This window comes from Blennius ocellaris (assembly GCF_963422515.1).
Source record: "Blennius ocellaris genome assembly, chromosome: 19".
Classification (NCBI taxonomy): domain Eukaryota; kingdom Metazoa; phylum Chordata; class Actinopteri; order Blenniiformes; family Blenniidae; genus Blennius; species Blennius ocellaris.
The window spans coordinates 18267179-18291676 of NC_137668.1; the positions used below are offsets into that span (position 1 = coordinate 18267179).

Here is a 24498-nt window from a genome sequence, read left to right on the forward strand (position 1 = left end):
TTCTTGTGTCTGCTCTCTCTACACTGTAGCTCAGCTCCTCGGTCTTGTCTTTCCACCTCTGCCTGTATTTGCTTGTGGTGGCTGGGGAGTGAGTGCGCGACGTCCCTTCTGCTTCACGGTTGTCCATCCCATTGGACTTTTAAAGTCCCACAACCTGAAGGCAGACAGTGGGTTTCGAGGCTATTCGGAGAAAGTTCTGTGTGTGTATGTTTGTGTGTGTGTGTGTGTATGTGCGTGTGTGTATTTATGCGTATGTGCGTGTGAGCATATTTTTATTTTTGGCCTGACTAATCCGCATGCCTCTTGCTGGTTCCTGTCCTAACAGGGGGTGTCATTTGATCAAGTCAATAATCTGCTGATTGAACCTGCTCGAATTGAGGAGGAAGAGGTCTGTACCTACTGTTTCCCGTCCAATCTGTCTCTCCGTTCCTCACTCATCCGTCCACCTTTACTCGGAGGTGGAGAACCCCCCCCCCAAAAAAAAAACCCAACTCCAGCTTTAATTAAAACCAATCACAAGTGAACCCATCATCACTCATTACAAGAGGGCCAGTGTGGCAGAACCTGGACGAAGGACTGAAGTACAGCTACAAATCTATTGTAATTATTTTGTCGGCAGCTGAATGGACATCTAACTATTTTACCAGTTTGGTAGTAATTAACTTAATGAGTGTCTGTGTGCATCTATGGGTCAAAAACAGCTTTTTTTTGGATGACGTTGAGTCACAAAAGTGCAATCAGAATCAGAATCAAGGGTCAATCATCATAAGGAATATACCATTTACGGGTTAGTCATGAATTTAAATGATAAAATGAGTTCCAGTGGAAAACCTAGATACCAAGATTTCAGAGTGAAAGCTTCTACCTCACCTCCAGTTGAAAAACGAACACTAGAAAATGGATAGCAAGTCTCCTATAATGTTTTTTGTCATTGTTGGTTTTGAAATCCAAATGCTCTTAAGAACCAAAATTAGCAACGTAGTGGGAGATTGCATTCATGCATCATGAAATTTTAAAGGCTACAATGTGAGTTTGGCTTTCACCAGAGGTACTTCTAATACAGTATATACTGTAAATTTTGTATGTTTAGTCTGATCTGCTTGTGAATTTGAATCACTCAGAAATATATTACTTTGTTCCCTCCCTCACTAATAAATACAAAGTGGACAAAGCGAGGCATCAGAAATATCGAAACATTTGTTTCATAATTCTTTCATCACATTTTGACATTTCAATCGATATCCATTATAAATGAACTGTTCACATGCAAAGCTAAAGCACTTCTTACCATCCAGTAAAAGGTTAGATTTAAGTCCGAGCTCGTTTGCTCTGATCGGTCCTCCAGAGGCGACTGTTACACGGAACTGTCATGTTTAATCTTTTTGTTTGTTCATCCATTGATTAAACACGGCACTGTAAACACTGAGAGCCGGCACCTGGCGTGAGGCAGTGTACACACAGTCCTCTCTGCAACGCTGTACAGGAAGGTTTATCTTAGCAATGTTAGTTTAAAGCAACTTTGCATATACAAAATGATCTGAAACAAAGCGAGCACAGCATGTTTGTAGGAAAGCTTTAAGGTTTTCTGTAAATGTCTCCTTGATGCACACAGTGGTTTTGTCCATTCTGAGCTGACCTTTATCTCCACAGCAGTGGTTTTCAATGTGTGGGCAGGCCTCTCCTAACTGGCAACGAAGGGCAATGACAGAAAAACCTCCATAGAAGATGCCTTTTCATAGCTTTATATTTTTGAGTAGAAACCCAATTTTTATAAAACTTACATTTTTAGAACTGAATTTACCACAAGTGTGGTAAAAACAAATGTAAATGTAAATGATAGAATACGCCATGTCAAAAAGACTATATATATTTCACATTGAAAGCATCAAACACGCGTTTGAGGACATTTCTGACTTATGTATCCAAACTGATGTCAACAATGATATGCTGCAATGTGGAAAAACAATTAAAGTCCAACATTCAACCAAATCTGACAAATTACTTCACAGACAAAGCGTTTACGGAGTGAAAGGTTGAGGGTCTCCGTCTGGTTCAAGCCCTGTGAGACGGGGTTCGTCCTACCACACTTTGAAAACCTCCCGCTCTGAAGAGTGGACACCTCCCATTTAATTTTCCCCTTTGGGCCAATGTCACGTGACCGTTGTGGATGCTCCAATGTCGCTCCACCTGTGACTTATGCACAGAGTCCCAGCATCAGGTTCTGGCACGCTTCACCTCTCCTGTCTCTCCTTTTTGCTTCTGCTGCTTCGCTCCTTTCCTACCACTGCCCACGCTGTGTTGCCCCGGAATGAATGGGCCGATGCACTGTGACGAGGCAAAGCTACTCTTATCAACTCCCTCCAGGTTTTCCCTTCAGCCTAGAAGTCTGGCAGAGATGCTTTTTAATTCTGCTGGCGAGCAGGACAAATTAAATGCCATAGTTAAATTTTTAAAGTGTAAATTGTTTCACTGTTTGTTTGAATCTTAGTTTCGTGATCTTTTGTGGATTTGTTTTTCATGTTTTTTTTGCATGAGGAAATGTATGAAATGGTTTCGAATGATCCACTTTTACTCTTTAGTTTATGCGAAGAAAGGGGTTTCTCTCTTTTCAGGCACTACTTTATTTAAAAGGGACTTATTCTTTCTGCTTTCTGAGGTTTTTTTGCTGATACTCTTGAGCTTGATTTCGGGGTGGAAATACACGTTTACTAGGTTAGCTTCCATCTTGTCAAGGTTTCTATTTGTGAAACATTTCTTTCTTTCTTTCTTTTTTTTGTTTTAATTTCCAGTGTCTTGCAAACCTCTCTTTTCCAGCAGCAGCAGAAATCTAGCTAAGCTATGCTCCGTTCACAGTGGTTTAAAGCCCCGGGCTCTTTTACTTACCGAGTTTAGTTCAACACGTAGGGTCAACACTTTGATAAGAACGTTTTTTTTACTAAGAAGTAAATACACGCAACATGTCAACTGTGCTCCTTGCAGAGCAATCAAGGGTCACAAAGACCACCATACTTGGTGTGTTGCCATAGCAACAGTGTTCCTCTTTAAGAGCAGAGCAGTTTGGTTTGTGATCAGAGGGGCAAGGAACAAGGAGGATTCTCGTTATGACTTGTTAAGTCTACTTTGTGTCAGAAATGACAGGAACGTGTAATGGGTCCCTTTTAATAAAAAAATGCCATCTCATTGAAATATGAGTAAAGAGAGTTAAGTTCTGTAAACATGTACACGTTTCCAGAACTTAACCTTGAGTTGTCCTCACGTCCACGTCCAGCATGCGGTCGTATCTTTGACGTGTCCCCGTCTCCCTTCCACCTGCATCTCATTTGTCTCCATCCTCCCTCTTTTTGCATGGCTTGCCAGTGCACAGACAAAAAAAGAAAAGAAATTCTATTACAACATGTTAGTTCTTATACACAGTACATGTTTGATAACGTGAGTAGTAAGCGGACATCAGACTTTATGGTTGTTCTGTTTCTGTCTCATGTCAGTTCAGCGTTTTCTGGTTGATTTGTGCTTTCCCGGCACAAAATCATCCACATTTCACTTCAACTGACATCAGGCTCCTCACAAGGCAGAGTCATCCCATCACAGGATGCAACACTGACTGACGCCACCTTCTGGTATAAAAGAGAGAGGTCACCCACAACGTAGATCACTAAGCCATCTGAAGATTGGAAGAAGAAGACGGAAAAAAACAAAAACGCCATCAACTTTAAATTTGAAGACAAATTAAAACAGTTGTGTGTTCACCTCTCTCTTGATGTGCCCTGTGGTGAGTTTTCATTATTAGTTTTGTTGACACGCCCCCCCCCCCCCCTCGACTTGCAGCACACCCTGAGCATTCTCCGACAAACAGGCGGCCTGGGTATCAGCATTGCTGGAGGAAAGGGATCCACACCTTACAAGGGAGATGACGAGGTGAGAAGGGTACCTAGATTTAGCAAGAGGCTCGAGGAAAGTAACCTACTGTAGAAATTAATTGTTCTTGTATGCATTTAGGGGATCTTCATTTCTAGAGTTTCTGAAGAGGGTCCAGCCGCCAGAGCAGGGGTTAAAGTAGGAGACAAACTCCTTGAGGTGAAAATATGCAGAGTTTGGATGCGACTATACATGCATGTTCGTAGCGTGTAGAGAATGTATGTCATGGCACAACGTGAAACGTCAAATCCGTCTTCAATCTTGCTGAAGGTGAACGGGGTCGATCTCCACGAAGCAGAGCACCACACGGCGGTGGAGGCTCTCCGAAGCTCCGGTGCTTCCGTTTCAATGACCGTGCTGCGAGAGCGCATGGTGGAGCCGGAGAATGCCATCACCACCACGCCGCTGAGGCCCGAGGACGATTACTTCCCGCGGGAGAGACGGAGCAGCGGCATCGCCTTCAACATGGAGGGTAGCCCCAGCGGGCCCCGGCAGCGCTTCTCCACCTGCCTGATCCGCAACGACAAGGGGCTCGGCTTCAGCATCGCCGGAGGCAAAGGCTCCACCCCTTACCGCACCGGAGACACGGTGAGATGGAGGAAACGCCCGCCGCCCCCTCTCTCAAGGGCGACTGTTAGGTTTGCCAGACAGAAGCAGGAGGGAAGATGTGGTTTCCCGCAGGTTTCACATCGGTGCTGTAGTGTTTAGCTCTTTCTCACCTCAGTTCAGTTTCAGCAGCTTGGCATTTTTGTGTACAGTGCAGAGACACGCAGGTTAGGTTAATAGACTATCTTAATTTGCTTTAAAAGAAATGAGAACATAGACAATAATTAAAAGTGTGCCTGGAGTGGCATGGACTGCCCAGGGATGTACGTTTTCTCATATTGTCTGGTGAGTTTGGTTCCAGACTCTTGCAACCCTAAGTTGATTAAAGTAGATCTATGAGCTGGATAGTTTTGTCAGATTTACTTCTACACACGTGGCACAATTCCTGTGTAACACAAATCAATACACACTGCCCTTTGGAGGCAGTGACTTATAACAGTTTACCCGCTGACATTATTTAAAGCTTTGTATGGAGGTGCAAACCTGAAAAGTGGAGTCAGTAATGGACTGAGATCATTGGATTTGCTTCAAGGAGAAAGCTGATCTGCAGTTGCAGACACAATCCATCATACAGTAACCACGTGGCCTAACTAACGAAGGCATTAGCGGGCGGGGTGATAGAAGTTGGGGACGTGAAGTCACAATATGTTTGCAGTGACTGTCTCACATCTGTCTTTTAACACCGTCTGCTCTGTCCGCCACGTTTACAGTCATCACCAGGGAGACGGAGATATGAATAGCCAGCCTTGACACTTGATCAGGTCCTCTCTGGCTGGTCAGGGCGAGAGGAGTATTTGGGCCAAAGCATTACTGCTGTACAGCTCACGCAGCACGAGGAGCCCAGAAAGAGGAATGGACTCATAAAATCATGATTTAGGCAGGTGCCACTGTAAGTCTCGCCCCTCTTTCAAAAGCCTTTTGGAACTGATGCAGTGACTTGCCTGCTTGTCAGTTGAGCCGAGGTGTGGTTGGACTGTCCTCCTGCATGTGTTTACATGTTGTGTTGGTGGGAAACAGGCCGGTGGCCCAGCTGGGCTTTATTTGCTTCAACGCGTTGTGTAATTTGTCTGAGCAAACAGGTACAGTAAGTCTCAGGGGTCATGCTCTTTAATGAGCCGCAGGCTGAAGGTCATGCTAATGATCGGTCGTTCAGGTGTGTGCAAGAAGCCGTGTGTTCATGTTTTCACTCTTATTCCAAAGCGTTGTGGTAATTCAGTGCCTGTAAGCAGTAATGAGAGAGACAGAAGTCCTGCTTTGGGCTCAGATGCTAGCTGTGGGATATCACATGCTGCCTGAATAGCAATTCCCTTACTGACCAGGCTCACAGTTAGCACGCTGATTCATCGCGGCGCTGCAGTCGGTTGCACCGGACCTCTAATTTAGTACGCGGTGCTCTTGTGGGAAAAGTATTTTGTTTACAAGACAGGAAGAAAAAAAACACATCTAGCATTTAGGATGGAGCAGATATAAAAACTGATGGAAAAAAACCTCATTTGAGCCTTGTTTTTGTTTTGTATAATAGATATTCAGTGCTCTTGATAAGTGGTTAGACGATTTGAGCTTTTCAGTTTTCTATTGTACATTTTCGAAAATTCTAAATGGTGACACTGATGGACATCAACCGGTTAATTTTACTTCATTTCATTGCTCTTTAAAAAAAAAAAATAGGCAGAATGTGAAGTCGTAAAAATCTTAACGCATGTCTAAAAATGAACGGTCTGAAATAAGAATAATGTATTTTCATGGTAGTTGATAAACTGTGTGTGCTTAAGCTTTTTGTCTTGGCAGTGCAGACTGAGGGGCCAGATAACATTTACATTGGCCCCTTGCTTCATAGCAGCATGAAAAAGACCAAGTGGCTCAAAAGCTTGTTCAAAAGGTTAAGAGTGTTTCTTCTGTGCCGTTTCAGGGAATCTACATCTCTCGTATCGCAGACGGCGGAGCGGCGCACAGAGACAGCACACTACGCGTGAGCGACAGGGTGATCTCTGTGAGTACTGCCATCCCTCACAAACCATGGTTTACAAACACACGTGTCAATATTTCACTTTTTTTAGATGTGTCCGCATCACTGCTTTCATCACTCAAGTCAAGTCCTGCCATATCTAAGAAAGGCCAGACTGACTTGCTTCGATTGAGATGCAGAAAATTAAGTTGCACGCATTGGATTTCACTCTCGCACCATATTCAGGATTTTATCAGACATTACTAACACGATCCTCACGCCAGCACCAATATGCAACCTGATTCGGTGCAATCTGTGTATATCTTTTTGGTAAATAATGTAATATTGAGGTTTCCTGCATGACCCACATTCGCTGTCTGCTTCTCATAGTTAAAGCTCAGCTTTGTTCTGCTGTTTCTTCCTGCATATTAGCTTTGTTTTCATCCAACTCTTCAAACATCTGTATTTCTGTGATCAAATGGAAAAAAATGAAATGAATTCTTCCTGTAGCCGCTCTCGTTTCTTCACTGCAGATCTCTTGAATTACACAAACTTTTCCTGAATGATCCTCTATGCCTTCTTCCTGGGTTTCCTCTCATCTCCCTTGGCAGTATTGCTTTTGCCTCTCTTCTCTCTCTCCCTCTCTCTCTCTCTCACCCTCTCTCCTTGTGCATGCTCACTAAAGCATTACTTGCATCTTCTTGCCTGCGAGGTGGTGGGTACCGGTGTGGGGGCGGTGGAGCGGCTGAGCCTGCCGCCCTGCTGCTGCGGTGGACGAGTTGCAACCACCGCAGCAGCGGCGGCGGCAGTCTGATCGGCCTCTGGTAAGAGCTGGTACTGTCGGATCAGCGCTGACGTCTGCTTGTCCCAGTGGAGTGCACTTTTTAAGACTGTGCATGCCTGAAAGCAACGCCCCCGTATTTGATCCTTAAAGCAAATGCAAACTCATCGAAATAGTCGCTAAACGGTTGTCCCACACACTTTTGACCTCCTCCTTTGCCTTTGTTCACTTAAGATAAAACACTTCTTATTGTTTTAAGTGTGCAAAGGCAAGTAAAGATTGGAAGGTGCTCTACTGAACACATTATATGGGATCAGTTTAGGAAGTTTGGTGACAAAATTAGTTTTGCTCGCTTGCAGCTTTTCTCCCCGAAGGAGTCTCTGTCTGCTTAAATTTCCTGCTGCAACCTGCTGTTACCACCGCTCTCCCCTTTTGATCTTCAAGTTCTTGTTACTCTGTTCGGGCGTTGGTGTCTTCTTCAAATAACAATACTCACTCTGGTACATTCAAGAAGGAGAAGAATCTTGATTGGTAATCTGAATGTTTTAGATGTTCAATACTCCAGTTTTGGGTGATGAGAAGCCGAAACTCTTGGCAGCATGTCCTTTCCCAGCATGCCTTTGTTCTCAATCATTCCCATTGTGATGGTGGTAAATGATATCACTCGGAGCATTCTGGTGGGCTCACACCATCCGTGATTGGTTTTACTGTTGATCCAGATCAATGGTGTAGACATGACAGAGGCCAGACATGACCAGGCAGTAGCGCTCCTTACCGGCACCTCCCCCACCATCGCCCTCCTGGTAGAGCGAGACCCGCATGTCCCGGGGGGCTCTCCAGGCCAATCTCGGGCACGAGCCCACTCCCCACCGCCCCCCGAGCCGTCAGACTCTCCGGACCAGGAGGAAGATGGTCTCTCGCTGCACGGGAACCATCGGTTGGAGGATGAGTACCCCATCGAGGTGAGACTGGACACAAAGTTGTTTGCTAGTTTTAGTCGGCCAAGCTGTAGAGACCTCGTTGAAGCAGTGAGCAATTAATGTTTGTTTATGTGGCCCCCGCTCCCCCTAATGCTGTCCAGTTCCAGAGAAGATGGTGCATGGTATGGAGGCTTGGTCTGATTTTAGTAATGCTTTTCGCTGTAGTCCCCCTCAGTGCCATCTATAGTGACGTAGTATACTGCACATTTATGTGGTAAGATCCTGCTGTACTGTATTAAACTGTCAGTTTGGAGAGGGTTACATGTGGCCTTTGAATACTGTATTGGTTTGAATATAAGATGACCCTGATTATGAAACAAGACACCCCTCTACTCTCCAGCACATGTCAAACACTTTCAAATACAGTATTTCCAGGTGTTTGATTGGCTCACCAGCATCTGTAGCACATTTGTTAATACCCTCCGTATGATCGCAAAGTTTATCATGTGCCATAGATGTTTGACAAGCTCATCCAGGTGTCAGCAGATCACATCCACATTATTTGGTGAGGCTCCGTGCCGTTGTTATGCAGGACTCGGGATAATGTTTGTATGAGTATTAGACTACCAATGAGATGACCCCATTTGTTTTTTTTACCAGTTTCCAGGAGAAAAGACCTTGTTTTCATACCAATGCAATATTTGACTTCTGTCGGATTTACATTCAAACTAGATTAGGATCCCTTTCCACAATCTGCAATCTCAACCCACTGCCTCTTAATTCTAACAGGAGGTGATTCTGATGAAGTCAGGTGGTCCTCTTGGCTTGAGCATCGTGGGAGGCAGCGACCACGCCAGCCACCCGTTCGGCATCAATGAACCTGGGGTTTTCATATCAAAGGTAAAGCCTTTATAGACAGTTACCCGTTTTTCCTCTCTCCAGAACATACTGTGTCTTACTGACCGTGCTACGTTCCTCCAGGTGATTCCTCACGGCCTGGCATGCCAGAGCGGACTCCGCGTTGGAGACCGGATATTGGAGGTGAACACCATCGACCTGCGACATGCCACACACCAGGAGGCCGTGCGCGCCCTGCTGGCAAACAAGCAGGAGATCCGTATGTTGGTACGGAGGGATCCTTCCCCACCCGGGATGCAAGATATTATGATCCAAAAGCAGCCGGGAGAAAAGCTTGGCATTAGCATTCGTGGAGGGGCCAAAGGTCACGCCGGAAACCCCTTTGACCCAACGGACGAGGGCATCTTCATCTCTAAGGTTCTTAAGCTGCAGGAGTGCCACGATATTGCACCGAGTGATCAACTTGAGAAACACACGACATGCTCAATTTTGACTTGCGTGTTCAGGTGAGTTCGAGCGGAGCGGCAGCAAGAGACGGACGGCTGCAGGTCGGCATGCGTATCCTGGAGGTGAACAACCACAGCCTTCTGGGCATGACGCACACGGAGGCAGTGAGAGTGCTCCGGGCCGTCGGGGACTCTCTGGTCATGCTGGTGTGTGACGGCTTTGACCCCCACAAAGTGGCTGCTGTAGAGGTGAGGCGTATTTTGACATTTTGTTGTTTTTGATACAAGCGTTGCCTTCATGTTCTCAACGATATTGCTCTCTATTTCATTTATTTGCAGGCGTCTCCTGGCACCATTGCCAACCCGTTTGCTGGTAGCATCGTCCGTAAAAACAGTATGGAGAGCATCTCTTCGATCGACCGAGACCTGAGCCCAGAGGAGATGGAAATCTTGCAGAAGGTGCGAGACACATTTTACTGTGACATTACTTTTGAACACGTTTAAATTAATAACCAGTTGGGCCGTCAGGACAGACTTTTAATAAACTATGCGTGCGATTGTTAGTCTCGTCATGTAATCTAAATCTGTTGAATGAGAGTGTTGAGATACTACTACTATCTATTTTACTGAGATAGATCAGAAATCTTAGAAATATGTCAAATGTTTACTAGTCAAGAAAGAGGTCACTTGAAATATGTCATGAAATCCGTTAATTGCATTATTAGTGTCACTATCATGAAATCACACAAGATTAGAAGGCTAAAAAGTTAATTGTAAAATCATAGTCATGCAGGTTTATCACCCTCGTGTTTTGTTTATCCTCCTGTTTTGCTCAGCTTGTTTGTCTCTTGAACTTCTATTGATTAGCAGCTGGTAGCAGCACTCGGATTACTTCATGCCATTGGTGATCTCCATGACAGCAGTTGTCTGTAGACCTCTCTCACTGTCCAACGCGAGGCCACAGATTTTAAGTCAAAAATATTTACACACTCGTCCCTGTTTCATCTGTGCCAAAATCGCAGTGTTTATCGACTTCATAGTTCTTTTTAGGTACAAAGTTAAGTTTGTCTATCATCTAAATCAAACACTTCTCAATTTAAGCCAGTACACGAGTGAAATGCTCCAAAAAATTCAGTCCTAACACTTTTCTGCTGGTCCGGTTTTGAAGGCCGGTACATAAAAATGCGCCAACACAGTTGTTTATTTTATCCCGATTAGCTTTTGGGAGAGTGCCCACACTAAAGGAATGTCAGCGGGTCTGCTGATTTACTGAACACTGTTGTTCCTCTGCACACATGTTGGATCGATGGGCTGTTTCTCACAAACACCTCTCTCAGCTCAAACCGTCAGGCTTCCAGGACGGGCAGTGGCTGTTTTTATGTTCCTAAATCTGTCTCTTCTGTAGGAGTCTGAGATGGTGAGAGAGACATCACAGTGGGAGCGAGAAGAGATGGAGAAAGTGGTAAGTGGGACAGGAAATCCACTCCTGTTGTTGGGAGGCTAAAAGTAAACTAGTTTTGATTGAAGTGAATCGTTGCACAAAAAGTTCAGAAGTTTGTTGGGTTTTTTTTTACCTTGGAGCTGGAAACAAGTCGGCTTTAGAGTGAGATGCTTGTGTTTGTGTGTTATCGGGTGAAAGAAGCTTCTCCTCTGTGTGGGTATTGTTTGAAAGAACTATTCCTGCAGTGTCCCGCCTTGCATGCAGTTTCTGCTCTCATAGCTAATGAGTAGAATACTTTCTAATGTGTGTGGATTCTATCCTTTTCTTTCCCTTTCTGTTCTCTCTCTCTCTCTCTCTCTCTCTCTCTCTCTCTCTCTCTCTCTCTCTCTCTCTCTCACCCCTTTCTTTCCTCTCGGTGTGTTTGGTGTGATATAAAATCATCCCATCTCCATTCCTCATCGCCACCGTTTGTTTCCCCACATCATGTCCCCTCCATAACACTCCTTTCTTCCTCCGGAAATCGTCCACCTTTCCATTTCGCCCCACCATCGCATTACTGCGCGTGTGTGTGTGTGTGTGTGGGTGGCTTTCCTCTCTGCTGTCCTTTGCTCCTCCTCTCCCTCTCCCGGTGAAGGAGCGTATGCGCTTGGAGCGTGAGGAGGCAACTCGCCTGCTAGAAGAGGAGACGGAGGTGAGACACTCCTTGTCGGTAGCTCCTCGGATGAGCTTCACGCCTGTGCAGAGCTGCAACTTAGCCACAAACGCGTCGGAACTGCTGCCACAGGATTTCTCAGTGCTACTTAAAATATTTCCACATACATTCCTACTCATCGTATTTGCACACATTTATTCATACCCGAGACTGTCCCCTGGCACCCAAGATTCTACCTTAACTTAATTCCATATTAAATGTTCACAATCCAGTGATCCTGTTGGGGGGGAGCGTATCACTAAGTCCTCCTCAACTCTCCCCATTTATTGATAACAAATAAGCTGTCCTAACGTTCGCTCTCCATCTTCAATGCTTTCATCACACGGCTAACTTTCCAGTCTCGAAAGTCCAACCCTTCAAAAGTATCCTAACCCTGAATATTTAATCAACCTTGAATAATGCTTCTGAGCTGGAGTGGTACAAGACGTTTCTATTTCTTCACTAACACTTGCTGGCCAGTTGCACCTGCATAATGTTTGACCCAGCTTATGAAACGTCAACGAGAGGAAAATCTCCCCTGAGGTTGAAAGATATGTTCTTCTGTGAGAATCAGACGCGAGTCAAGACTGTGAACTCGTTACGACCAGCTTGGCTGATGTCATGCAGTTTAACATTGGTGTCTATTTATTTCCCCATCAGAACATCGGCCCTGGACCTCTTAAACTTGACTACAAGACGCTGGCCGCGCTGCCCACCACCAGTCTGCAGAAGGTGAACAGGGTGAGTTTCACTCTTTGTTCTTCCATCACAAGGCTGAAGGAGAAGACGCATAGACTATGAATGAATGAATGAATGTAAATATTCCTCATTCGAGGAATAGTATTTCACTCCTCTGTGGTTGTAAACATTTGGCATTCTGTGTGTGGCCCTCAGCTCCTTAGAATAGACCTCTTGTTAGAAACTGACCCCAAGACGACCATTTGCCCCTTCAGGAGCACTTAAGTTCCTTTTATGAGGATAACCCCTGAGTTACCAGTGCTGGTGGCATTTCCAAGGCCAAAACTGTACAGCAGCAAGCGATTGCAGCTAATCGACAGGAGCAGATGTACCCAGATACGAGTTGGATTAAATGAAAACCCCCACGAGGACCCCGTGTGAAGATTAAGCTCAAGTACGGGAGGAAAGGCTGACGAAGGATTGTTGGAAATGAAAGGAAGCAGGAGGACAACCAAGTGTGGGAGAAGGGAGGTGGGGGAAGGGGACAGCTGCCCGCGATCGCCCGGCCTCTCCTCTGTGATATTTTAAACCTGCATCTGGCTCTGAATGGGATGGGAGGGTGTGTCTGAGAGGGAGGGACTTGTCCAAGAGGAACGGACAAGTGTTTCAGTTTGACTTCCCAAAGTCCTCAGTGGAGTACGTCTGAGTGGACGCTCAGCGCTGACTTGTTACCATCCGGCAGTGAGTATAAGAACCTCCAACACTTTGTGTTTGTGTTCTTCTTGTGGATCTGTGCCCTGTGAGAGCAGCAGCATTTAACCTACATATCTTGTGCAGCTGTTCACTCTGTGTGTTACAGAATGAGTTTCTGGCCCCCGACACTCGTGATTCTGTCATACAAACTCAGTCTTACTCACTTAAAACATCTATTAAGAAGACCAGATGCATATTGGAAACAGTGCCTCTGGTTCAGGAGTTTGTAAAAATTAAACAATTTAATATGAAGCGTGAGGGAATTCTCAGTACAGCTTAGGTTCTAAAGTTGTTTAAAAGATTTGAAATGAAAATAAATGCATGTTGGAAAACAATATGTTTTGAGATTAGTGTGCAAATTCAATAAAATAGGAATTGACCATTTCAGAAACTTTTCAGATGTTGGTTTGGAATAAACACCTCTGAAATACAAAAGCAGATTTATTGTTGCACAAAATACATTTATCATACTTGTTTGATTGCATGCAGTATTGTTATGCAATTTTCTGTTAAACCACTGAAATAAGATTAGGAAATTATTGCAAACACTGCACAAGGACTTCATCCCACTAGTGCTCTGAGTGTCTGCCAATATGAGTCTCATGGGTTTTTATTCAAAATGAGTAACGGTTCATAGTACAACGGTGTTAAAATCTTCTTGGAGGCAGCTCCTCTCGTGCATCTTGTTTCGCGAGTTGATTTCAGTGACCAAAGCTTCGTACTTCCCGGTTTCTTTGACGTGCCATGCTTTCCAAACTCGTCTGCAGACAGCTCGGCGAGTCGACATGTCGACAGCGAGCCGGTCTCTCGTCCCCGACACGCAGAACCTCCAGCTGTCCCCTCGCAGTGTAAAGGGCACTCGCTCACACATTCCAGCCCGCTGACCCTCATCCCACCACAGACCCTTATAGTCTGAGTCCTCACTGCATTCTCAGAGCGGCTGCTCTCATTATGACTAAATGTGTCAAGGTCACATCAGATTGAGGTTGGCATTGTAGGAATTTTGGGTTGACCTGAAGCTTTTTTTCTCCCCCTAAGATTATTTAAGCCTTTCCAGGTATCTAAAAGCGTACCCTGTCTAAGGTTCACACATTCGTGTCATTCATGAAATTCTTCGTATTTCCTGCTGCAGTGACATCAGCAGCTCTGATTTCTGTGGGGCACAGCTGGAGCTGGAGGTGTGTTGGAGCCCAAGAGTCTCACAGCTCCGATAAGCAGTTTATTTAAAGCAGAAACCGAGAGGCCGGACTGCAGCGACGAGTCCAGCTCGAACCAATCAGGTCTTGGATGATGTGCACCGGGAAACTTATCTTAAAGGCTCCGGGAAAGATTTAGTGATGCAAGTGACTCTTTTTAGATTCACTAGGCTTCAGTGTCAGCATCTATTTACAGAAACGCACAGGAATTCCCCCTCTTATCTCCTCTTGGACACTAAATTCTTTTACCTCCCCCAAAGATTGCACCGACTTCGCTGAACCCTCATGATACAAAACCAAGTTTAGAAAGTTTAGATTCCAGAACATGATCAAGAAAGGATCTGGAGTTAGGAGTTCGGAGACCATTGAGACAGCATTTCAACCTCAATAACCAAAGAGCAAATGCATTAGTGAAATGAAGTCTACATCGACATTAATGAGATTCACCTCAGACTAGAAATCAAACTTAAAAACTACAGTTTACACACTTTCTGCATCAGCTTTGAAGCTTTGAACACATCTGTATGCACAGTAAGAGTATTTAATCTTAAATCTTTGATAAAGTCTATCAAGTGAAGTTCACTTTTTCCTATTTTGTCCGTCTCTTCACTGTATGTGTCCTCCCTCTTTCCTCTGCTCCTGTTCAGCCCTGTGTTACTCTGATGGAGGCCCCCCTGCAGGCCCAGTACGGAGCCCCTTTAGAGCCCCTGGGCTTTGGGTCGAGTCAGCCCACAGTACCCCTATACCACACGGACCCCGAGTCCCCTATCAGTCTTAATTCAGAACTCGATTATCTCCATGGATCCCAGTTCTCCCCTGACGGAACTTCCACCACTGACAGCGCTGGTTCCTCAACCACCATCAGTTCAACATCGGCATTTCTGCCCGAGGAAGAGGAGGAGAACCTGGTGGATTCTCAGCCCATCTGCTTCAGCGAGAACCCTTTCTTGGTGGCTAATCGCAAAGGGAAGGGTCTGTCGGGGCCGCCGGTGGGCTACGGCAAGCAAGGCCAACTGCAGCCGTGGTTGTTCAGCAAGGCAAGACGCCTGCCCGCCTGCCTGCTTGTGGTGTGGCCGAGAAAGAAGAAGAAGCATGCTGTGTTTTGTTCACGAGTGTTCACGGACATTTCCCGCGGTTGTTAAACTAATGTGATTTTTTTTTTTTTTTTGTCAACCACTTGCCATAACATTTATCTTTCTTATTTGGGGGAAAAAAACAACAACAACAAACTAACAAGCTGGGAGTTCACAAAGTGTAAGAGAGTCAAGCAATGTCGTGAATCCCTCTGCTACACAGTGTGACGAAGGCCTCCTGCAAGGAGAAGTACTGTGACACCTGTTACGACCCACGCTCCATCTGCTTTGAAGCCCTTAGAAGCATTGTACCGAAGCACGGGTAAAGGAGCAAACTAGGACCTGCTTCTAAAGGGGTCTCAGGGTTCAGATGGCAGTGGTCACACTCCAGTCGTCCCACCGGGATTTGTTCATAATCAATTGAATTCTACTATGTGTGCACATGCACTACAAAAGACCATAAAGAATCAGTTGGATGAATAAGCCCCAGAGGAATCAGACCCTGGTTGTGGTTTAAAAAAAAAAGAGAGAGAGAGAGTGAGTGAGTTTGTGGGGAAAGCTGTGTTCTTTGAGCCGACATTTAGCTGAGTTATGCGTTTCAACTCAAGCTGAGCTGCTGCATGTTTTCACTGTGAGCTCAGGGCTTGCGGCACCTCGTCATTGCAGAGTCAGGCTCGACTGGAATGTCTGACCCAACAGTTGTGAGCAGGTTCAAAGGTCACTGAGGAACATAACCTGCGGGAAGCACGGAAAACAGCATGTTTGCCAGCAGGAGCTTATTGTTCTTTGAAGTTCCTGGGTGATTAAAGCCACTTACTAACCTCTGTAGTTTGTTTTCTTTGCAGTAAAACTAAGAGCAGACTTTTGCTTTTCCAGGCGCCTTCCTCTGATTTCCCCAGGACGGACAGCCCGATCAGGGAAGCACCTTACTCTCCCACAATCCAGCCGGTGAGCATCCCTCCACACTCGGCGTTCCTCCACCGTCCATCACCTGTTGTCGCTCCATCTTTTACTTTATGTTCTCCTTTTCCATGAATCGCCTCTCGCTCTGTAGGGGCGGTAATTGACCCTCTTAACCTCTCCTCCCACCCTTAGCCCAGCCACCACTCTTCCGACAGCTCTCTGGGTTCAGGCAGGGAGACTCGCTTCGTAAGTGGGGCTCGTGGCCCTCTCTGCTCTGGCCTGGATTTATTTTTAATGTATTGAAGCATACGCTGCTTTGAGCTCTCTACCCGTCAAAAAAAACACTAGAACTAGTTGAGCTGCCGCTCTGAAAAGCATGCGACTGCTTCTCCGCAGCCAGCTGAGCTCTGACGCTTTGCCTGGTGCCGACTGGATGTGCATTCAGTGTAGAAGCAGATTGACTGGTGTCCTACATGTATCTACTGATCAGCTGTGGCTTTATTTTGAAACGAAGATGAAAACAAAAGAGAAACAGCATCTCCTTGATGGTGACGAGGTTAGCTGAAGGTGAACCCTGCTGGTCTGTTCATGTGATGTGGCATCATCCAAAAGAAGCTCCAGTGGTTAACGTGTGGTGACTGTCGGTTGGATTTCAAAGTAGAAGGTTGCTGGAGATGCATTTTGTCGTCGCCGTCATCGATTTATTTGAATTTCCTTTGCAGGCCAACATTCATTACAGCTCCACCCCCAATGCCAAGGACAACAGCTCATCATCAGTGAGTGTCTGTGCCGCCCAAAAACATTCACCTGTTCAGATGTTTTACAGTCGAGGAGTGCTGGCTCATTGTGCCGATTTCACTATAGATCACAGAAATTTTTATTCATGCCGGTTTCTGCTCAGCAGCCGCTGTCGGTCACCCGTGCTAACAGGGTTTCCCTCCATCGTGTGAAAACGATATCTAAAGTTCAGTCTCAAGAGTGATCAGATTGAGATCTGGTGGCAGGTCAAAGTCACTGACGTCACGTTTGTGCCAAGCATACTTTCAATTCAATGTCAAGGGATTATATCTACGCCATTTCCTCTCTGATCAATAAACTGGCTGATAATATCGCCGTTCAGATTATTAATGGTCTTTAATCCAAATAATGAACTTGAACTGTATCTCAAATTATTCTAATTAAACTTTGCAAACAATACACTGATCACAAAGTTCTTTATCCATATCAAGTGGCTTCAAGTTCAAAACCACAAAACTTTTTGTTTCGATGCGCTTCAACCGCCGACTCCATTCATGTTCAGTTTTCATTCACCTTCAACTTTGGCTGCTCTTGAGGTTTTTTTTTTCTTTTTCTAAATGCTTTTCCTTTCCTTTCAGACACGACCCGGTGCCATCCAACCTGTCGGCCGTGTGCGGCCGAGCACATCCCCCGGCACGCCAGAAGGCCGCAGCCCCAACCCCTTTCAGCATGGCCCCTCCCCCTTCAACTCCCAGACCTCTGTAAGACCCCTCACCACCACGTAGGGCTGCTCGCTCTCCACCTTCTGCTCCGAGCTGCCGACGGTTACTGCACAGTGCGGTGCCGTCTCACAGCAGCTACACATAATTATGGCACATGATAAATTCAACTTTTTTTTTTCCCAAAGAAGCTCAAACCAAAGACAGAAGGAACTTTAGTCTTTCTGTGACTCGCCCCCCCCCCCCCCCCAGGCACACCTGGAGGCCGTCAGCATCTGAACCACACAACCATCCAAGTCCCCCGACATACTCATCCATCCTTCTGTCTGTTAGCGTCGTTAGATCAATCAGGAATCTAAAAAGATTGTTTCACAAAGGTGCTCATGCAGAATAATCTGCCTCAGCTTTACGGTTCCAAGCCCTACTTGTCTGTCTTGGCATACTTCCCTCCTTCCTCTCACATGAAACCAGCTGCTCACCTGATCTCCTCCTCAGTGTTCTTCAACTTTGCTGGTTTTGTTCATAGTCTCCCCTCTCCCCCATGTCTCTGTCTGTCTCTGTCTGTCCTCCCCTCCTCTTGCTCTCCTCCTACCTCCGCCTTCTTTTACCATATGAACCCTTCCTCGTTACCCCCCCCCCCCCCCCCCTTCCCTCACCTCCCCCCGCCCCTCGCTGCAGCCTCGCGCCCCCTCCCCCACTTCGCCCGACGAATTCCCCATGAATGTCAAGCAGGCATACAAGGCGTTTGCCGCCGTGCCTCGCTCGCTGGCCGTGCTGGAGCCGCCGCAGGTAGGCCGCGCTGCCCGGGCGCCGCCGGGTCACAAACAACACCAAAAGCATGCTGTGCTGACTGGTTGGTGTCGTCCTGCCCCCTCCGTCCCCTTTACCTCCTCCTCCTCCCCTCTGACCGGAGCGAAGCCGGCGCCTTGTCGGTGGGGGGAGGGAGGGTCGTGCTGTGACTTGTGGAATGCGTTCATCGTTGGTTGTCGTACTCCACCGCCATCACCTGTCATGCTGGTGTCGTCTCTTGATTCATTCAACAGTCCCATCCGTGTGTGGCTCGTGTACTAATGCTCAATCCCTCTTTTCTTTGTAACCCGTGTCCTGGCTGCTCGTCGGTCTGCCTGCTCAGTGTTCTCCTTCCGTATCCCAATGCCTGTCGCATCTTTAACACCCGTTTCCTGTTCTACTGACAGGACCTGTACGGTGTCAAGAACAATTTCTACCCGAAACAACCGTCTCCAGAGGTAAGCAAACATATCGACCAGAATCAATCACATTTCATTTCAGTCTGTCATAACGCGTTGACCAGAGTATGAAGCGCTTCTCGATTTTAAGGATTCTCAACATTTTTCATGTGAACTTTCAGAAATTCATTTCATAATGTTTGTCCCGATGTGACTCGATTTTTATTTATTTGTTTTGAACATATAAAGACATCATGAACCGAGTTGACAAAAGGATTAGGGGGAGAAAATGCAACTTAAGGAGTAAAGTAGTTTTTATTCTCCATGTGTTTTCACATGCCCAAACATATCCATCTTAAAGATTTCACAAAACTAAGTACGTTTGTTTCTACGCTCAATGCTTCTTGGCAATAATTCTTATACCATTGATAGCCTGATTATGTTCCTTTAATAGATACCACAAAACGCAAAAGTCACTAGCCAGAGCAGATTCCACATATATGGAAGTACAACAAATTGTGTTGTACTTCCAGGAGTTTTTTGCCCTTTGAAACTTTTTTTTGCTGCAAATAAATTCATCATAAGCTTGTCAAATGTCTAAAGAGACTATCCGTCAGAATGTCTTTTTGTATTCTGGCACATTACATATGAGAGCCATATTTATGGAATAGGAATCCCATGAATGTACAATTCCTTATCTGAAAGTGAAGTTGTGAGGTTGTGGATATGATAAAGTAGAACAAGTGAAAATAGTTTCCTCATTCCCACTCGACACACTAACCTTTTAAAAGAAAATGAAATGAAATGATTTATCTCAATGCGCCCCTGTACGGCGGCCTGTGTGAAGTGAAAGCGCGCCAGACTTCACTGTAGTGACGAATCATGTGGCCTTTTCAGCCTGAGTTGGTCAACGAGGTGTTTGATGACCCCGATGGTCTGGAGGGAGCCGGGACAGGGAAGACCAGCCCGCTCTCCCCCCGGCTCCCTCTATTGTCCCCTGACCGTCGAGAGTATATGAGCCTGGCCGCAGTGCCTCGCCACTCCAGGCCCACCCTGGACATGCAGGTACCCCCCCCCCCCCCGCCGCCTCCCACCACAGCTGCAGCCGTCCCGCTGAGGTGTGCTTGGCTTGATCGGTGGTGGGGTGGTGGCTCCCAGACGCTGGGAGACCACACTGCTTCTGTCAATAATGCAGCCGCGAGTTAATCGATGTGGAAATCAGCTTCATGGTGTTGGGTTCTGATTTCAAGGCTGATGACTGTGATTCTATTTTCCTCTGGCATCCTTCGTCCTGTCCTTCTTCAACTTCAATTTTCAGATGCGAAGGGTTGCTCATGCTCAGAACGCAGCACGGATCTGTTCTTTACCTTTAACTCCTCCTAACCCGTGCTTTATTTCGCCTCGCGCAGACTCCTTCTCCTGGCGGTAAGAACAGCCCCGAGCAGCGATCCTTTCGGGACCGACAGAAGTACTTTGAGATCGACGTGAAGCAGCAGACCCCGGACAAGCCCAAACCTCGGGTGTCCCTTGTCGGAGAGGATGACCTCAAGAAGATGAGGGAGGAAGAAGGTCTGTTCCTCAGTCTCTCCAGTAGTTGACCGCAGCATCCGACCAAGCTAATCTTGCGCCGCATGTCTGATGCTTTCTCTCCAACAGCGAAGAAGTTCGATCAGCGGGCACGCGAGTACCTGTTGGATGAAGACGAGGAGGATGAAGAAGAGGACTTGGCGAAGCAGGTGGCTCAGATGAAGGCCAGCGGAAAGGTGTTGCTGGATGGAGTGGAGTATAAGGTGGAGCCAGTGTCCTCGCCATCTCAACACTGCTCCACACCCCCGAACTACAGCGGGACACCACCCAGCTACTGTGGCAGCTCGGGGTAAGAATAGGTTTTTTTTTCCCAAAGGGTTTGCTTTGTGTTTTTGTTTTTTTGTTTTTTTTCGTAGGTGCATAAAACAAATTGACAACTTGTTTTTTTGTTTGTTTTTGTTGCGTAGGCCGTCCTCAGTCGATGGTAAAGGAGACTCTCAGAGGAATTCCCTGGAGGACAGCTTCAGACTGGAGCAGAGGCCCAACTCCATGACGGGGTAATTACCGCACAAAGGTTCAACACCTCTAAAAGCTCTGCGTGCTGTTCGTCACACCGCTCACCGTTTTCCTTTGCTCGGTCTCGTCAGACTGATCCCGGTGTACCCCGGGGAGTCGGCTGCTCCGATCCGCACGGCCAAAGCAGAACGCAGACATCAGGAGAGGCTCCGCATGCAGAGCCCCGAGCTGGCCGTGGCCCCCGACAAGGACCTGTCTCCTGCAGAGAAACGAGCTCTGGAAGCTGAGAAGAGAGCCATGTGGAGGGCAGCACGGTAAATACAAACGATTCACGCAACACCAAGGACACTTTTACATGGGTTGTATGGGGTTATGGGGTATTTGGGCCTTCGTACATTTTTTTGTGGCAAAATAAATAAATACATAAAGAAGGAAAATGCTTAACATTCAGTATGTTCTATCAAAACAGCACTACTGGAAATGTTGAGCTTCATTTCTCAAAGCATTGATGGACTGAGCCCCATTCAATTATTATATTTCCTTCCTCCCACTCACTGGGGGAAAAAGAAAAGGTTATGTGGCTTCTGATGAAGTGAGTTCAGTTTTATGGCTGAAAAATGTGTTTTCAAGGTCAAAGCTGTACTTTGGTTGCAAATGTATGAATCTATTGCATTCACATGATCAGTAGCAATGCTTTCAAAATGTTGATTCAGCTTCTATTTTTTAATTTAGTGATTTATTTGAAGGTTATCGTTGAACATAAACATAGACTGAGATGGGCAGCATGATTAATAGGAGAGTCTTTCCTGTGCGGCCACTCTCTCCCTCTCTCTCTACTGTCGTGTCTACAAATACTGTCCTATTTATGCTATCTATTATTCCTGGCTTTCCTGAATGTGTCAATGTTTTACCTTCCATTCTTTGGTTCCCCCCCCCCTTTTTCTGTCTGTGTGCCTCTCCTCCTCCTCTCCATCTTCCTCCTGCATCCCGGTGTACTTTACATTCCTCCTCCCCCTCTTCCTTTCTTTCACCCTGTGGCCGTGTGGGGCACCACAGGCCGTATGGCCTGGAGGAGGATGTTAGGCAGTATGAGCAGGACCTGGCTAAGAGGCTCTACCAGGCCCGGGTGAGGGCGTCTCAGGGCTCGGCCGCGGCCCCCCAGCCCCCCACCGCCGCCGCCTGCACTTCCTCTGCTGCCTCCCAGCTCAGGTCTGCTCCTCGGCCCCAGCCGCCAGGGCCGGACGCACGGCATCGTGGGGGGTGTGCCGGGGTGCTTTGGTGTTGGGGGGGTATTTTTTTCCCGCTCGAGGCCGAGTTTTTGGAAAGGTCCTAGCAAGCACTTGCAGCGACTCTGACAGTGCTTCCACGGCCTTTTCTCGTGCTGTCTTGCTTCTGCACGTCTTTGCCGTTCCCATCTCGGGCTTCCTCCCTCTGTTTCTCGCCTCTCTTCTCTCTGTCTTGCCCCCTTCCCACCCTGCTGCTCTTTTATTTATGCATTGCTCATCTCTCTTAGACAGTTTTTTTTTTTTTTTTATTCCTTTTTGTACTAACACATGACCCGCAGTAAATTTGCAAGCCATCTGTGAGTGAAGGGTAAATCTACTAGCAGTAGGTAGTCCTTTTCCTGGAGTGCCTCCCGTTTGACGTGCAATGAAATTAAGCCGTTTTCTTGTCACAGCAAACCATGACAAGGAGCACCCAAAACTGGTAGTGTGTGTGGCAGGCGTCCACCCACGGTGGAGTGTTTTGTCTCGCTGTATTCGTGAAGACGAGGTCCCGTCTTAATGCTGTTGGGAATGCGGCTCTGATCGCGGTTGTTCCTCCTCCAGAATGAAGTCTCTGGAGCAGGACGCACTGAAAGCTCAAATGGTCATCGCCAAGTCTCGGGATGGGAAGAAGCGCGGGACACTAGACCAGCTGACGGAGTCGCCCTCACCAGCCCCGACGCCCTCTCCCACTCCCATGGAAGGTAAGAAGCACAAAGGCTAGATTTAAAAAAAACGTTGTATAAACATTCAAAACCGGCAACATGTCGCAGAATGTTCGGGGACATGTTATCGGTTAAGAGGTAGAATATATTAGGGTGTCATAGTAATCTTTAACATTTTGATCATCAGTGTTGGATCACTGAGCTTCCACCACACAAGTTTTATTCAGCATCGGAGTATTAGTCTCCTGCACTCAGCAGCATGAGAAAGGGAAACTTCCATCTCTTGTCTGCGAAAAGCAAAACGAACCAAGCTTCCAGCAGAAAATAAATCATTCAAATGCTGCCTGTTGTTTGTCTAATCGTACGATGCTGTTCTGTGTGTTTGACAGAGCTCAGTCCTCGAGGAGTAACCTCGCCAGGGAGGCTGGTAAGCGCTCAACCTTTTTCTCCTTCACTTTTCAACTTCATTTGGCACAATTTCTCCACGTCTCCGTTATTCTGTCTGCGTGTATTAAGGGTTAAAATGATCAAACATCTAAAGGGAGGATGTAACGGTGACTTTGAAGATTGATTTTGGGCGCCTTATTTGACCAAGGAATTTCGAAGGGTTCTTGGTCTGCAGGTTGAAAATGGGGTGAAAAAAGGTGCATTTCTGTCAAAACGTGGATCCAGCATGTTGTTCATTGTGCGGTCAGAGCTGGGCGCACGTGTTGTGCTTCCATCATACGCCAGGGCTCGCTGTTGAACTCTTTCATCCATTAGATTTTCTGCCTCCTCCATTTCCTTTTCCTCCCATTATTTCCCTTCCCCCCCCATCCTTCCCTATACCGTCCCCACACTCTTCCATCTTCCACGTCCTGTCCTTCTCCCTCGCTCCCTCGACCTCTGCTCTAGTCCCTGTCATCAAAGAAGTTTGACTACCGACAGTTTGCTGCCATTCCTTCTTCCAAACCCGTATACGACATCCAGGTATTGGCTGCATGCTGAGCTCCTGGGGGCCCCCGGCCTCCTCCCTCCCTCTCCCTGGCTTTCCCCCCTGTAGTGCGTGTTGATCAGGAAGCATCGGTGTGACTGCATTTCCAGGTCGCCGCTCGGCGATTGGCCAGCACACCCCGCTCTGCACGGTCGGCGGCGTGGCTCACTAACGCTCACTTGCACAGTTCGGAAAGAGACTCTTCGTGGAACAACACGCCCGATCAGTCATCCTCCCTCTGCCTAACACCTGTGACTCACAAATGTAGAGGAGCAACAGTTTATCTGGATATCGTTCTCTCTTCTCAGCTCACTGATCAATACGTACAGTAACGCTGAGCGACTACTGAGATCCAGACAGGCTTTACAATCCCACTAACAACAATTGGTTCCGGGGGGGGGAATTTCTATATATATATATATATATATATAAAAAAAAAAAAAAAGACTGCATCTCATCCACTTTCACGTCCATCAGCTGTCTCGTTCCACGCATGAGTCACATCAACACTTCCTCACCGAGTTCCCTGCTCTCGTTGGTGCACACAAGGGGAAGCAGGGAAGTCCCGGAGAAGTGCCGGAGCTGCAGTGAGCGCTGCTTCTTTGGAAGTGGTCTCACATCTTTGGAGTCGCGCTGTCTGTGGTCTGTGCCAACGCCAGTCTGCTCTCCTTGTGTGTGGGATATTCGGTGGTTTCCAACGTG

The 24498-nt window shown here is 46.8% G+C and overlaps 1 protein-coding gene across 1 annotated transcript in view; it reads left to right on the forward strand.

The window, feature by feature from the left end:
• scrib (scribble planar cell polarity protein) overlaps positions 1-24498 on the forward strand; it is a 67318-nt gene that overhangs the window by 38186 nt on the left and 4634 nt on the right. The window contains exons 16-41 of the mRNA XM_080514829.1: positions 326-388; positions 3826-3915; positions 3997-4074; positions 4186-4503; positions 6431-6511; positions 7967-8209; positions 8957-9067; positions 9149-9442; positions 9532-9720; positions 9811-9930; positions 10877-10933; positions 12264-12344; positions 14878-15267; positions 16180-16251; positions 16399-16452; positions 16929-16982; positions 17583-17705; positions 18860-18910; positions 20260-20419; positions 20507-20726; positions 20845-20934; positions 21025-21207; positions 22723-22862; positions 23213-23250; positions 23718-23792; positions 23907-24089. Of these exons, the coding sequence (XP_080370955.1) occupies positions 326-388; positions 3826-3915; positions 3997-4074; positions 4186-4503; positions 6431-6511; positions 7967-8209; positions 8957-9067; positions 9149-9442; positions 9532-9720; positions 9811-9930; positions 10877-10933; positions 12264-12344; positions 14878-15267; positions 16180-16251; positions 16399-16452; positions 16929-16982; positions 17583-17705; positions 18860-18910; positions 20260-20419; positions 20507-20726; positions 20845-20934; positions 21025-21207; positions 22723-22862; positions 23213-23250; positions 23718-23792; positions 23907-24089 (3558 nt within the window). The remainder of the gene's footprint in view (positions 1-325; positions 389-3825; positions 3916-3996; positions 4075-4185; positions 4504-6430; positions 6512-7966; positions 8210-8956; positions 9068-9148; positions 9443-9531; positions 9721-9810; positions 9931-10876; positions 10934-12263; positions 12345-14877; positions 15268-16179; positions 16252-16398; positions 16453-16928; positions 16983-17582; positions 17706-18859; positions 18911-20259; positions 20420-20506; positions 20727-20844; positions 20935-21024; positions 21208-22722; positions 22863-23212; positions 23251-23717; positions 23793-23906; positions 24090-24498) is intronic.